The sequence below is a fragment of the Mustela lutreola genome, chromosome 5 (assembly GCF_030435805.1).
Source record: "Mustela lutreola isolate mMusLut2 chromosome 5, mMusLut2.pri, whole genome shotgun sequence".
NCBI lineage: Eukaryota > Metazoa > Chordata > Mammalia > Carnivora > Mustelidae > Mustela > Mustela lutreola.
This window is the reverse complement of record NC_081294.1, coordinates 25,601,359-25,613,567: the sequence shown is the minus strand read 5'-3', so window position 1 is coordinate 25,613,567 and position 12,209 is coordinate 25,601,359. Positions and strand designations below refer to the sequence as shown.

At 47.8% G+C, this 12,209-nt stretch overlaps 1 protein-coding gene across 2 annotated transcripts in view; it reads left to right on the top strand.

Annotated features, from left to right (window-relative positions):
* The window catches only part of MTMR12 (myotubularin related protein 12), a 72,247-nt gene extending 61,093 nt beyond the window's left edge, over window positions 1–11,154 (top strand). The window contains exons 13-16 of one of the 2 annotated variants that reach the window (XR_009353732.1): window positions 399–571; window positions 3,309–3,476; window positions 4,423–4,579; window positions 8,227–8,371. Coding sequence is in view for 1 of the 2 variants with exons in the window: in XM_059173730.1 (XP_059029713.1) it covers window positions 399–571; window positions 3,309–3,476; window positions 4,418–4,579; window positions 8,227–8,796 (1,073 nt within the window). In the remaining variant the exon portion in view is untranslated. Of the gene's footprint in view, window positions 1–398; window positions 572–3,308; window positions 3,477–4,417; window positions 4,580–8,226 lie in introns of both variants that reach the window. The other variant, XM_059173730.1, reaches the window with a different exon arrangement.
* Window positions 11,155–12,209: the final 1,055 nt, after the last annotated feature.

Sequence of the window (12,209 nt, the reverse complement as noted above, 5' to 3'; positions counted from 1 at the left end):
TAGCCAAAAGAGGTGTGAAGTTGGTCTGTGAAGCCCAGCAGGCCACCATCAGGTGTGTGGTTGTGCCTTTGCTGTGCGGCACGCCGGGATGCCCGCGTGCTGACAGGGGGCTCGGCTGCTGTTCCTTATTCCTCCAGTAAGCAGATCCGCGCTTAGGGCCAGAATACATGGGAGCCTGTACGAGACTGGCCAGAAGCAGTTGGTCTCTCAGTCTGAAAGCCCTACGTTGTTTCCCATCGGCCCTTGCCCTCAGAGAAGTAGGGCCTGACCATCAGTGAGCAGGGCGACTCTGCTTTGGGGAACCCCGTCATTAGCTGTGCGAGTGCACGCGCTCTGGGCGGCTTTTCATAACTTCACACTCTCCTGCCTCTTTGTACCGGCACCGGGGCCCCTCCCAGAGGAGAACGCCTCCGACCTCTGCTGCCTCCTCTCCTCCCTGGTACAAGTGATGATGGACCCCCACTGCCGAACCAGGGCTGGTTTCCAGAGCCTCGTCCAGAAGGAGTGGATCATGGGCGGGCACTGTTTCCTGGATCGCTGCAACCACCTCCGTCAGAGTGACAAAGAGGAGGTGAGTGTCCTCATCGCAGAAGTGCCTGGTCTCTTGACTTCGTACCTGTTGCAGAGTGCATGCGGGTGGGCGTGTTAGGAACGCTGTGTTCACTTCACCGTGTGATGACCCTGCGTGCTTTCAACAGGACCGGAACCCTTCCCCGAGGAAAGGGATGTTGGTGTGTGCGGAGCCTTCTCTTCTAGACTGTGTACACCAAGGGTGGATATTTATTTCATGATGGGAATAATACTGATTCATAAAAATTAATTGAAAAGACTCCTACAATTTGTTAGGTTAATCTTTGCAAAAAAAAAAAAAAAAAAAGAATGGCCAGTATACAACTTTCTTACAGAAAATGCATAATAACACATAAATCTTTTCAGAATGAAGGATGAGGTTATGTTAATGTCATCTGTTACCAGGACCTTATCAGCAGTGTATGTCTGTTGTGAACACAGCCCCTTCTGTTTCTGGCCATGTGAATTGTTCCACACCGCGACCCTGAATTCAAGTGTAGGAGAGTTAGCAATGTGGTTTAGCTCCCAGAGTGTGGTGCACTTGTCTCAGCTGTGGCTGTGCAAGCTCCTTTGGCTGCATTATTAATGATTGTGGAAGGTAAAATGAAAACAGGTGAACTTTCTTTAGTTAAATCCCCTGCAAAATTCCTGTACTCCAGGAGCATGACTCATGGCTGTTCTTACTCTGGATAGTAAATGAGTCTGTGGTGGGGAGCAGCCTGGTCCAGCATGCCGTCGGAGAGCCGTGGCTCCTGCCCTCCAGGCCTCGGTGCGTTCCTGACAGACCCCGGTTTCTCTAGCTAGGCCTTGGGGTTTCTTTCAGGCCTCATCTCTGCTCATCTGTGTCCCATCAAGCTGACTGGAAATCACCATTTTCAGTCTTAGAATGGACTTTGCCAAGGTTAATGGGATGCAAATAACCTGATGGACAGAGAGAGCTGACACTTCGTGGGGAAGAGTATGTTTTGGATGTCTTGAGAAAGTGAGCACTCCGTGTCCGGGAGGAATAAGTCCAAGAGCAGATCCAGTCTGGTCTGCTTTCACCCAGACTTTGGAGAAGTCAGGCAAACTTTCTGAACCCATTTTCCTGACTCTACAATAAGGTTGAGATATTTTCCATTCTATTTAAATGATACATTGAGTGGAAGATGAGATGAGAAATAAAGTTGCCGTATCAGGGTGCCTGGGTGGCTCAGTTGGTTAAGCGTCTGCCTTTGGCTCAGGTCATGATTCTGGGGTCCTGGGATGGAGCCCCACATTGGGCTCCCTGCTTAGGAGGCAGCCTGCTTCTCCCTCTCCCTCTGCTTGCTGCTTCACCTGCTTGTGTTCTCTCTCTGTCAAATAAATAAAATCTTTAAGAAAATAAAATTGCGATATAAACATTTTTAAGCATCTCAACATCAGCATGTTGGAGTTGTTGGTTTTTCTTTATTCTTCTAATATGTGACCACTATTATTTCATTTCTTAAAGTTTTAAAATTTATTTTCTTTTTAAAGATTTTATTTATTTATTTGACAGAGATCACCAGTAGGCAGAGAGGCAGGCAGAGAGAGACAGGGAAGCAGGCTCCCCACTGAGCAGAGAGCCCGATGGTGGGGCTCGATCCCAGGACCCTGGGATCATGACCTGAGCCGAAGGCAGAGGCTTTAACCCACTGAGCCACCCAGGTGGCCCTAAATTTATTTTTTTTTTAATTTTTTATTCTTTTCATTAAAGGTTGATTTCTTTGAGGGGTGGGGGTAGAGGGAAAGGGGAGTGAGCATCCCAGGAAGACGCCACACCAAGCTGGGAGCCCGACATGGAGCTTGATCCCACCGCCCTGAGATCAGGACAGGAGCCAAAACTTACTGTGCCACCCAAGTGCCCCAGTTTCTTAAATTTATATTTTTATACTTGAGTTTAGTTGACACCGTATTAGAGTTTTAAAGGAAAATGGGGTGGTCTGCGTTGTGATATAATGGATGCAGCCCTGCATTTGGTTCAAGAGCTGGATTCCCGACTCCTGTCTCCCTCTGAGCTGTGTGGAGGTGCAGGCAGCCTCCGTCAGGGAGAGGCCACGACATGGCCTATCTTCCCACCCGCAGGTCACTGGGACTGCAAAGGGTAAACACTTTGTGAATGACAAAGCACCCTAGAAAACTCTCTCTGCCATTAACGGGCTTTCCTCTGGGTAGCTAATGAAGGAAGCTGCCAGTTAAAAAAGATCTGTACATTTGTGGAAAAAGCTTAGAAACTCACCTGTGCTGCTTCTGTCTTCTTTCATGTCCTATATCTCTTCTGCATTATCATCTTGGGGGAAAAGGAATATGGACAAAATTCAAAATATTTGAGAACAGTTTTTTGGTAATATAATCTTTAAGCGAGAAGAGTGGAACTCTTCTGGGGGGAGATAACAGTTTCACTTAATTGGGGTTCAGAGTGTTCCCTAGCCTCAGAATCTGTTGTAATTCATCGACTGTCAGTGCTTGATCAGTAAAGAGATTTTATGTATTTCGTCTTTGAGATGTCTTTTACGCAGATCGGTACTGCCAAATACTGATACCAACCTACAGGCACGCCGCTTCAGTGGAGCACATTCATTGCTCAGAACGGGATGGCGTCTACTGATGGTTCCCAGATAATATGGTGTTCAGAAGTGGTTATTCCACAGCTGTAGAGATGGCCGCCTCTGAACTCGGGACAGATGGCCTTGGACTCCTAGTGCGTGCTCAGTAATGTGTATCTTGTTTTCCCATAGGTTCCCGTGTTCCAGCTTTTCTTGGATTGCGTCTGGCAGCTGGTGCACCAGCATCCCCCAGCATTTGATTTCACGGAGACGTACCTGACTGTTCTGTCAGATAGTCTGTACATACCTATTTTTAGCACCTTCTTCTTCAATTCGCCTCATCAAAAAGAAACTAATATGGTAAGAGTCCCTCTTAGGAACCTGTGCGTTAAAGAAGCCCGGACTCACAAGTAGGTTGCAATAGTTCTGATGTAAAAAAAATACTTGCTTCACACTAAGTCTATACGGGGCCCTGTCTTGAGTGCTTTCCGAGTACTGATCATTCTCACAGCACCCTGTGGGGTATTCTAACCCTGAGGTGCTGAGGCACTGAGAGGATGGGTAACTGGCCCAAGGCCACACAGTACATATTGGGGCTGGAGAGCAAGTATTGGAGCTGAGGAATTAAGCAAAATTAAAAGTTATCCTTTGTCAAGATGATCAGCCTCCTCTTCCATTGACCTGATGCCTGGAGTTACTCTGAATAAACAGAGACGAAGCAGAACAGGGCAGCTTGGCTTTTAGTTTCCATCTTAAACTCCTTTAGTCTCCCTTGAGGCCTCGCTCCTGGGAGTTTTACTTTCTCACCAGGCTGAGTGCCTCTGGGTAGCTTTCTGCTGGCCTCTGGGTTTGCCCGAGCTGGCCCTTCGGGAGTGGTTTTAGCAAATTCCTCAGTGAAGTGGGGGTACAGAACCTGGGCTTCCCGTCACACAGCCCCGGATCACAGCCCACTGCTCACCAGCTTCAAGAGCTCAGGCAGTTCACCTCAGTTTTCTGAGCCTCAGTTTCCTCAAGTATAAAATCTGAGAAATAGTGGCCTTACAAGGTTGTCATGAAAGTGCCCATCAGTGGCTGGCACGTGGCCCACTAGAAAACAAGGTGACCTTCTTCCCTCTCTCCCTTCCCACCCAAAGCCTTACGCGAACAACCACTGACAGCCGAGGCCTTTAGAAAGGAGGATCCCATGAGAGTTCCATCTCGGCAGGGCAGGAGCACCCTTCCTGGTGCGAGTCTGTCCGCACTGTGTGTTCGCTCTCCTCCGCCTCCCTGGAAGCCATCGTGACCTGTGCTTGTTTTGGCAGGGTAGGGAAAGCCAGGAGACACAAAGCAAGCCTTTGAATCTGCTCACCGTGTGGGACTGGTCTGTACAGTTTGAACCCAAAGCCCAGATGTTGCTCAAAAACCCTCTTTATGTGGAAAAGCCAAAACTGGACAAAGGCCAGCGGAAAGGAACGCGTTTCAAAGTAAGATGACCCCCTTCATCTACCCAGAGATCCCCGTGTATGTAAGGAGGAAAGTTATGTATGGATTCTGTAAGCAGCCTGCAGAGTCAAGCTTTGTGGCGGGCACATGTCAGGGCCCATGAGAATCATTTGTTTTCAGTGCTCAGCCTTTGCCCTAGTGAGACATTTGCTAAATGTCCTCGGGGATGTGACTGCCAAGACAGCTGTGCCGCATGGGATCCTGCGTACCCCCTACCTAAGTGTTGGCAGGGTAAAAGGAGCATTAATTGGGGGTTTTGCTCTGTCTGTACTGGTTCATGTCTTCAAATAGCAAGACCTTTCTTTCTTCTATTAAGGGCTGCACAGCTCCCCCCATCGCCCACCCCCCCACCCCCCTGTACTGACGGAGCACGGATGCAGCCGCAGTCGGCACGTACGCAGACGGCATGGCTGTGCTCCAGTGTTTATAGAAATCGGCCCCAGGCCTGATTTGGCCACAGGCTGTCCTTTGCTGACCCATGCTGGAAACCAAAAATGTCAGATTATTTGGATATCCCTTCAGATATTTGTTACTGATGGTTCTAGTTATTAAAACTCCCAAGTTCCCTAGATGGTAAGTGATTTCCATGCCCTCTCTCAGCTCTGTCTCGGGCCTGGAATTTCCCCCCACCAGACCCCACAAAGGGGAAAGCGGTGGTGGTGAATCCCAGGTCAGTGCATGTCTCTGCCTTCTCCACGACCCTACTTCTGATCCCATCTGCCATCCAGGGAACCTGGCCATCCTGATATGGGAGGTGCTCCATTCTAAAGAGGCTTGGGGGCCTGGTGAGCCAAAACCCTCATTTGCAGAAGATTCCAGCTTCTGAACAACTTGGAGCTCTTGCTTTACTCTCTCAAGGGTCCTCAGGACCAGGGTAGATGTGTCCTCTCCCCATGTAGTCTCTTTCCTGCCTGCCAGACCAGAACAGCCCTGAGCTGCTCAGCTTGGCCGGAGGTCAACTTTTCCTCAGTGTGCGGTGCCCCCTGGTGGCTGCATGCACACTTCTCATCTGTTGGGGACCTCAGAATGCCCTGGGCCGGAGGGGCAAGGGACCGAGGAGACAAGGCCTAATCCCTTATTTCGCATGGGAGGAAACTGAGGCTCCCCCTAGCAAGACTGGATTTCATTTCTGTGTTCCGATCCAGTCATTCTCAGTGTCCCTTCTTCTTACAATTAGGAGCAGGTGGCTGAGGCTCCAGGAGCTGACTGGAGCAGGAGGCTTGAGCCAAAGAGTTGGAGAATCTCAGACTCTATCAGCTAAAGTGGAGTTGGGGCTAGAGCAACAGGGAACTTTGAAGCCTTTTGTGAGAACATCATGTGTCAGGCTTCGGGCCCCTTGTTGAGTGGGCAGATGGCCTTGGAAAAGTTCTGTAGAGACTGAGAGGCTGTGGCTTACCAGCAGGAAGCACTGCTCTCACATTACCATCGGGGGGCCGCCGCTCAGGCATGCCGTCTCAACCTCAGCCTTGACCCCGCATGCTGCGCCCACCCTGCCCTCTTGAACCCACACTTGACATAGGGCTTGAGAGTAGGGGCTTCCAAGGCAAGTGGAGTTCTGTTAAGAGCCCAGTCTCTGGAGTCAGACTATGTGTAAAACCCCCTTTAGCACTTTATAGCTGGGGTCTTTGTCTATTAACCTCTGTGCCTTGGTTTCCTTGTTTGTAAAATGGAGCAGGAACAGTGACTTGGAGAATTGGCCCAGTCGATGCCTGGAAAGCACCGAGCACAGAATCCAGCACGTGCTAAACGCTCAGCGGCTGTTCGCTTCCACCTGCGTGCCGCGGTTCCCCAGCCCAGACTGAGTCACCTTGACCTCTGGGGACGAGAGAGGGTGGGCTGCTGACTCCTTGCCTTCCACAGGCCTGTCCCTGGCTGGGAAGTCAGAAATCCTGGTCAGCTCTTAGTTGTGACATTGTGGCTGGTTTTGCTTTTCTTCGTTTTTTATTGTTTGTTTGTTTGTTGCCTAGCTGTGAGGAGATGAGTGCTGCGCGCACCTCTCTAACTTTTCTTCATGTCTACTATGGTAGACTTTCTAGAATTAGTCCCAGTGCCATCCATCCCATATGCCTTTATGCAGGGCGACTTTGCCACTCTTCCTTTTAAGAGGTAAAGTTTATTTTCTCTCCTCTTGAATTCAAGTAGGCCTTCGACTAGTTCGGCCAACAGAAAGTGGCAGAAGTGATACTGAGTTTCAGAGCCTGGGCCTTAAGAGGCCTTGCAGCTTGCAGCTTCTGCATTTATCTTCTTGGGGACCTGAGCCATCATGGGAGTCCTGTGGCAGCGACCAGGAAGTGCCCCGCAGACTCCTCTACTCTCCGCTCTGGGCCCCCAGAGGGATCTGTGGGCATCGAGGACCCAGAATCTGTGGGTCTGCTGTGCTCAGCCTCCATGACTTGGGGACTGTTTTGGCCCTCCTCCTGTCGCTGCAGCACACTCCTCAGAAGAGGTCGAAGAGTTGTTCCTCTATATTCCATAATAAAGGATGCTTTCCCCCTCACACTGGGGAACCACTGGCAGGAATATATTAGAGAGTGATAGGGCTAGCCTGCCCATAAAACTGTTGACTTCTTACTTCAGACACCTCAGGAGCAAAAGAGCTGGGCAGAAACAGCGTCTTCGCAGTTGCTGACCTCTCTCTTGGGCTCCAGGGGTCCTTGTAACCTTCCACCTCTTTACCCATCTTCACAGCCCAGTCCTGGTGTTCCTCAATAGAATACCTTGTTTTGGCTGCAGGTAGAATCACTGGAGAGGAAAATAACGTAAATGCTCTATTATTTTCTACTCTCGCAGCTTATCAGGCAAGACCATCTGGCCGGTGTAGCCATTTCCTCAAAATCCTGCTCCCACTTGTCTCTTTGTCCATAAGAATCCTTGTGACATAGGCCTGAGCTCCCACTAGGTGCCTGATAACCGCAAATGTGGTTCATTGAAGCGGGGGGATCCACGTCCTCACGGGGGCTCAAAATGTTCTCAAAGAAGAAACATTTTGCTCTCTTCAGAAAATGAATCAGCCTCACACCCAAACTCCCCTAATGGGCTGCCTGTCTTGGGTTAAGCTTGTTCTTCAAAAGTACTTATTGTGCCTGTGCCTGGAGAGGAGGGAGTAGAATGCTTCTCTTTCTGTCACAACTCACCTCTCCTCCGCACAGCTCCATACGTGCCTGCTTTCACCCGTTTTTTTGTTTTGTTTTTGTTTTTGTTTTTTAAAATTTTTATTTATTTATTTGACAGGCGGAGAGGCAGGCAGAGAGAGTGGAAGGGAAGCAGGCTCCCTGCTGAGCAGAGAACCTGATGCGGGGCTTGATCCCAGGATGCTGGGATCATGACCTGAGCCGAAGGCAGAGGCTTTAAATCCACTGAGTCACCCAGGCGCCCCTTTTACCCATTTGTTTATAAACGCAATGTGCATCTAATGTTTGCATCGTGGAGTAAACAAGAGCCCCCTCGCCTACCGTGCTACTGCTTTTTGATGATTTTTCACTCATGTGGCAGTTCTGATTTCTCAAGACTCTTGTTAAAGCAGGATTTTGCCCCCCGCCATCCACGCTTTTTTTTTCCTTTTTTGAGAAGAATTATTATAACTGCTCTCAGGCTAATCAGAGATTTTTATTTGTGTTTTCTCTCAAAGCATCAACGACAACTTTCTTTACCACTCACCCAATCTAAATCATCTCCCAAAAGAGGATTTTTCAGGGAAGAAACAGATCATTTAATTAAAAACCTCCTGGGCAAGCGGATTAGCAAATTAATTAATTCTTCTGATGAGCTTCAGGACAACTTTCGAGAATTCTATGAAAGCTGGCACAGCAAGCCCACGGACTACCACAGTCTGTTGCTGCCTCACATCGAGGGGCCAGAAATCAAAGTCTGGGCCCAGCGCTACTTGCGCTGGATTCCAGAAGCCCAGATCCTGGGTGGTGGCAGAGTGGCCACCATGAGCAAACTCTTGGAAATGATGGAGGAAGTAGAGCACTTACAAGAGAAAATCGACGAGAGACACCACAGCCAGGAGGCCCTCCTGGCGGAGGCACCCGCATTGCTGAGGAGCTCTGCCCGCTTGTCCTCCTTGTTTCCTTTCGCTCTGCTGCAGCGACAGTCCTCGAAGCCAGTCTTACCCACCAGTGGCTGGAAAGCTTTGGGTGACGAAGACGATCTGGCCAAACGAGAAGATGAGTTTGTGGATCTGGGGGATGTGTGACCCGTCTGCTCAGTGATTGTGAAGGAAGAGCGGTGAGGGCTGGGACAGGAGGCAAAGCCGATTGCTCTCCGGATTAGTGGATCACGCTGAAGCTTACTGCTGCGGGGTGGGGGGCGGGGAGCCTCTAGTCCAGGGCTCTGCAGCAGGAATCCTGGACCTTCAGGAAAAGAGCTGGTTCTCGTGTTTATTTCATGCTCCTGAAAGACTATGCAATTAAAACCGTATCTGTAGTATTATTAATTGAAAACAATTACTACTTGACCCATAATAGAACCGTGGCCATTGTCTGATGCGTAAGTATTATACAGAACCTGCAGTGGCGGGTCTACTACTAGAAAGGGCTTTGGTCAGACATTCTTGGACTCAGTACTCACTTCAGATCCTTCCTGTGCCAAGATAATTTATCTAGTCCTTGGGAACAGTGTGTGTCTCTCTACCCATCTTAGTTCAGCGCAAATTTAGCTTTATCCGATGTGTGTATGGCAGATTGAAAGGCTCCCATAGAGGCATTAAGATGTATGGCATTTGTTTAAACCATAGCATTTTTCCTTTCTATATCCTCTCGCCTGAGAAAAGCTGGGGAAATTCCACCCGTGTCCCCTATACTGACATTTCCAGCCGTCCCCTCTCCTGCATGGGCTGTGTCACTTTGTGTGGGGCTAGCCGCCAGCCCCACTGCCCTTGCTGTGTGCTGACAGCTCCAGGTTTCTCTCTGCCGCTCCGACCCCTCGCTGCCGCCCGCCGTTGCCCCCTGCTGTGGTGCACGGAGTCCCAGGATCTTGCTGCTAAATCTGTTGGTTAAACTGAGGGGATCCCTTTGGTTTGCCCGAAAGAGCTCCCATTCTTCTGGAGCCTCTTCAGTGTTCGAAAGTGTTTTGCCTTTTTCTAGCTGTGTGCCGAGGCTTGGGACCATTTGTGACCACGGTCCTCTGCCGCAGTCTTCTCACGGTCTCCCCAAGGTCTCTAAAACCGCGCAGATGTGAGCAGGATCCCTTCTGCACGCGGCTTCCATAGGGAGGCCGTGAAGCCTGAATGGCAGAGGTGATGGTTCTCCTCCAGTACCTCAACGATTTCAAAGCCATAGAAGAAACTTGATTATGCCTGGTCACCTTGGATCTGCTGTCTAAATGGTATATATATTTTAAATGCAGTAAAGTACATTCTTAAGGACCAGTTTTTTCTTTCTCAGTGGAACCCTGTTAAATCCCACAACAGGAAGGGGGGAAAACTAAGGTTAGAATGTTGCAAATTGAATGTTTGCCTTTTATATACATTTCCTCTCTGGTATCAGTCTTGCAATTTGAATGTTACATGTTTAGAAGAAGTTCAGTTGCTTGAGGGCAATGAGAAATTTTGAAACTATTGACAGAAGTTTCTCAGTTTGCACTGAATCGTCTTTCTGTATGTGTAAGAAACTGCTTGGCCGTTCTCCTCATTCCACGCTGACACATGAGCCAGGTTGGTCTGTTAGAATGACAGAGGCTGAGAGGGCAGGATTCCTGCATTGGGGGCCAAACGCATGTCCCGTCTTGGTTGCCTTAAGAGTCTCCCTAGTGAGTTCAGTGTTAGGCTTGCAATAGGGATTTTAAAAATACACTAGTTCATTAGCTACCTTAACATACATTCTGTGGGCCTTCTTAAACTAGCACTAACCTCCACTTCTCTGCCCCACTGCCTCCCAGATACACTATGGAGCTAACTATTTTTGTTACCATATTATAACATGAATATTTATACAGTAGCCTCTTCAATCTTAGACTCTTAGTAATTTTCATTCCAAAAATGCCCGGTGTGATGCTTTACACTCCACAAAGTATGGTTTAAAGGCACAAGGTCATGGCCCTTGTCATAGCAGTTGAATGTGCTTTGAAATATTTTTCTATGATTTTTAAAAATAATTACAATAGAAGAATAAGCTGTTGTAACATGTGAGGTCATGACAATTTATGTATTTATATTTGAAATCAGATTTCTATAAACTTGTATTTGTGTACAGAATTCTCAGTCGGTTTATATATTGTGACATTTTTATTCAAGATTGAGATATGGATTATGCTTAACAGTCCAGGCTGAAATGAGACCATTTACTTTGTTTAAAATGCTGCACTGTGCAAGTTTGGAAATGTACATTAATTTACTGTATATAATATCTTGAGTTTGTTTATACCTCCAAGTTTTTACACTGAAGATAAATTAGCTTTAAAAACATTCAAAACTTTTTTTTTTTTAAGGGAATAAGCTGTTGGGCTATTATCTGTATAAATGTGCTTTCTATTTTCCCAGCGTACAATGAAAGTTTATACTTGTATCTCACTGCATCATATCTGATTGCAGAAATTAAAGCACAATTTACAAGCAGTACTGCATTAGATGTGGTTGATACAGCATGGAACAATTTCATTCATCCAGTGTGTGTGTGTGTTGGGTTGAGTTGGTTGGTTAGTTGATTGGTGATGGGAAACCAACAATCAAATCAAATAAATATTTTAAATTTTAGGGGCACCTGGCTGGTTTGGTCAGTAGAGCATGTGATTCTTGATCTTGGGGTCAGGAGTTTGAGCTCCATGTTGGGTGCAGAGTTTACTATAAAAAAATAAAATTTCAGGTGAGGATGAAATACTATGGAGAACAATAAAATAGGGCAAATAAAGGAAAAGGGCTTTTTAAATATGTGAAATAAAATATTGCTGCCTCTTTGCTTTTGAGGGCATATAATATGAGAAGTCTGTTTTATTGCTGGAAGAGATCTTAAGGTCAGCTAAACTGTGAGAGAGAAAAGGCTTTGTTTTTCCTTCCAGAGAGGAGGAATGAGCTGGCAGAAAGAGATGGTGTGTGATGGTAGAATTTTTTCTCATTTGTTCAGTTTAGCGCATACTAGATTGAGACCTATCACTTGTGTTTGTTGGGAGAGTTCCATTTCCTTGACCTCTCCTATGTGCATCCCTCCTCCATTCAGGGACGAGAGAAGATGTTCCCCCTCCTCTGCTCACCTCCTATTATGTCTAGCCGGGCCTAGCTCCTTGTCACCAAGCCAGCTCTGAAATATCACTGGAACTTAATAAGCCCCCATTGCTAATGCATTCTTTTTATGGGTCTTCACTATTAAGTTCCAGAGTAGTAGTTAGGACCCTATAGATGAGCAGATTTCAGTCCTGTTTTCCACATTTCTTTAACAGCTCTTGGACTTTAGGTGGACTTGGCATTCTCTCTCTCCTGATTTTGCTTGTTCCTTGGTTTCCAGTTGAGGGCAGTGGGAGGACTTATGTGGGGGGCAGGTAACAAATGGGACATACTTCATCTGGTGTGGAAACGGGATTGGGCAGGGGCTCCTGCTGAGAACAGGCTCCTGGCTCCTGTGCCTTCATGGCCCCTCCTGTGCTGGAAGGGAACCGGGGGGCAGAGGGAGCTGCACT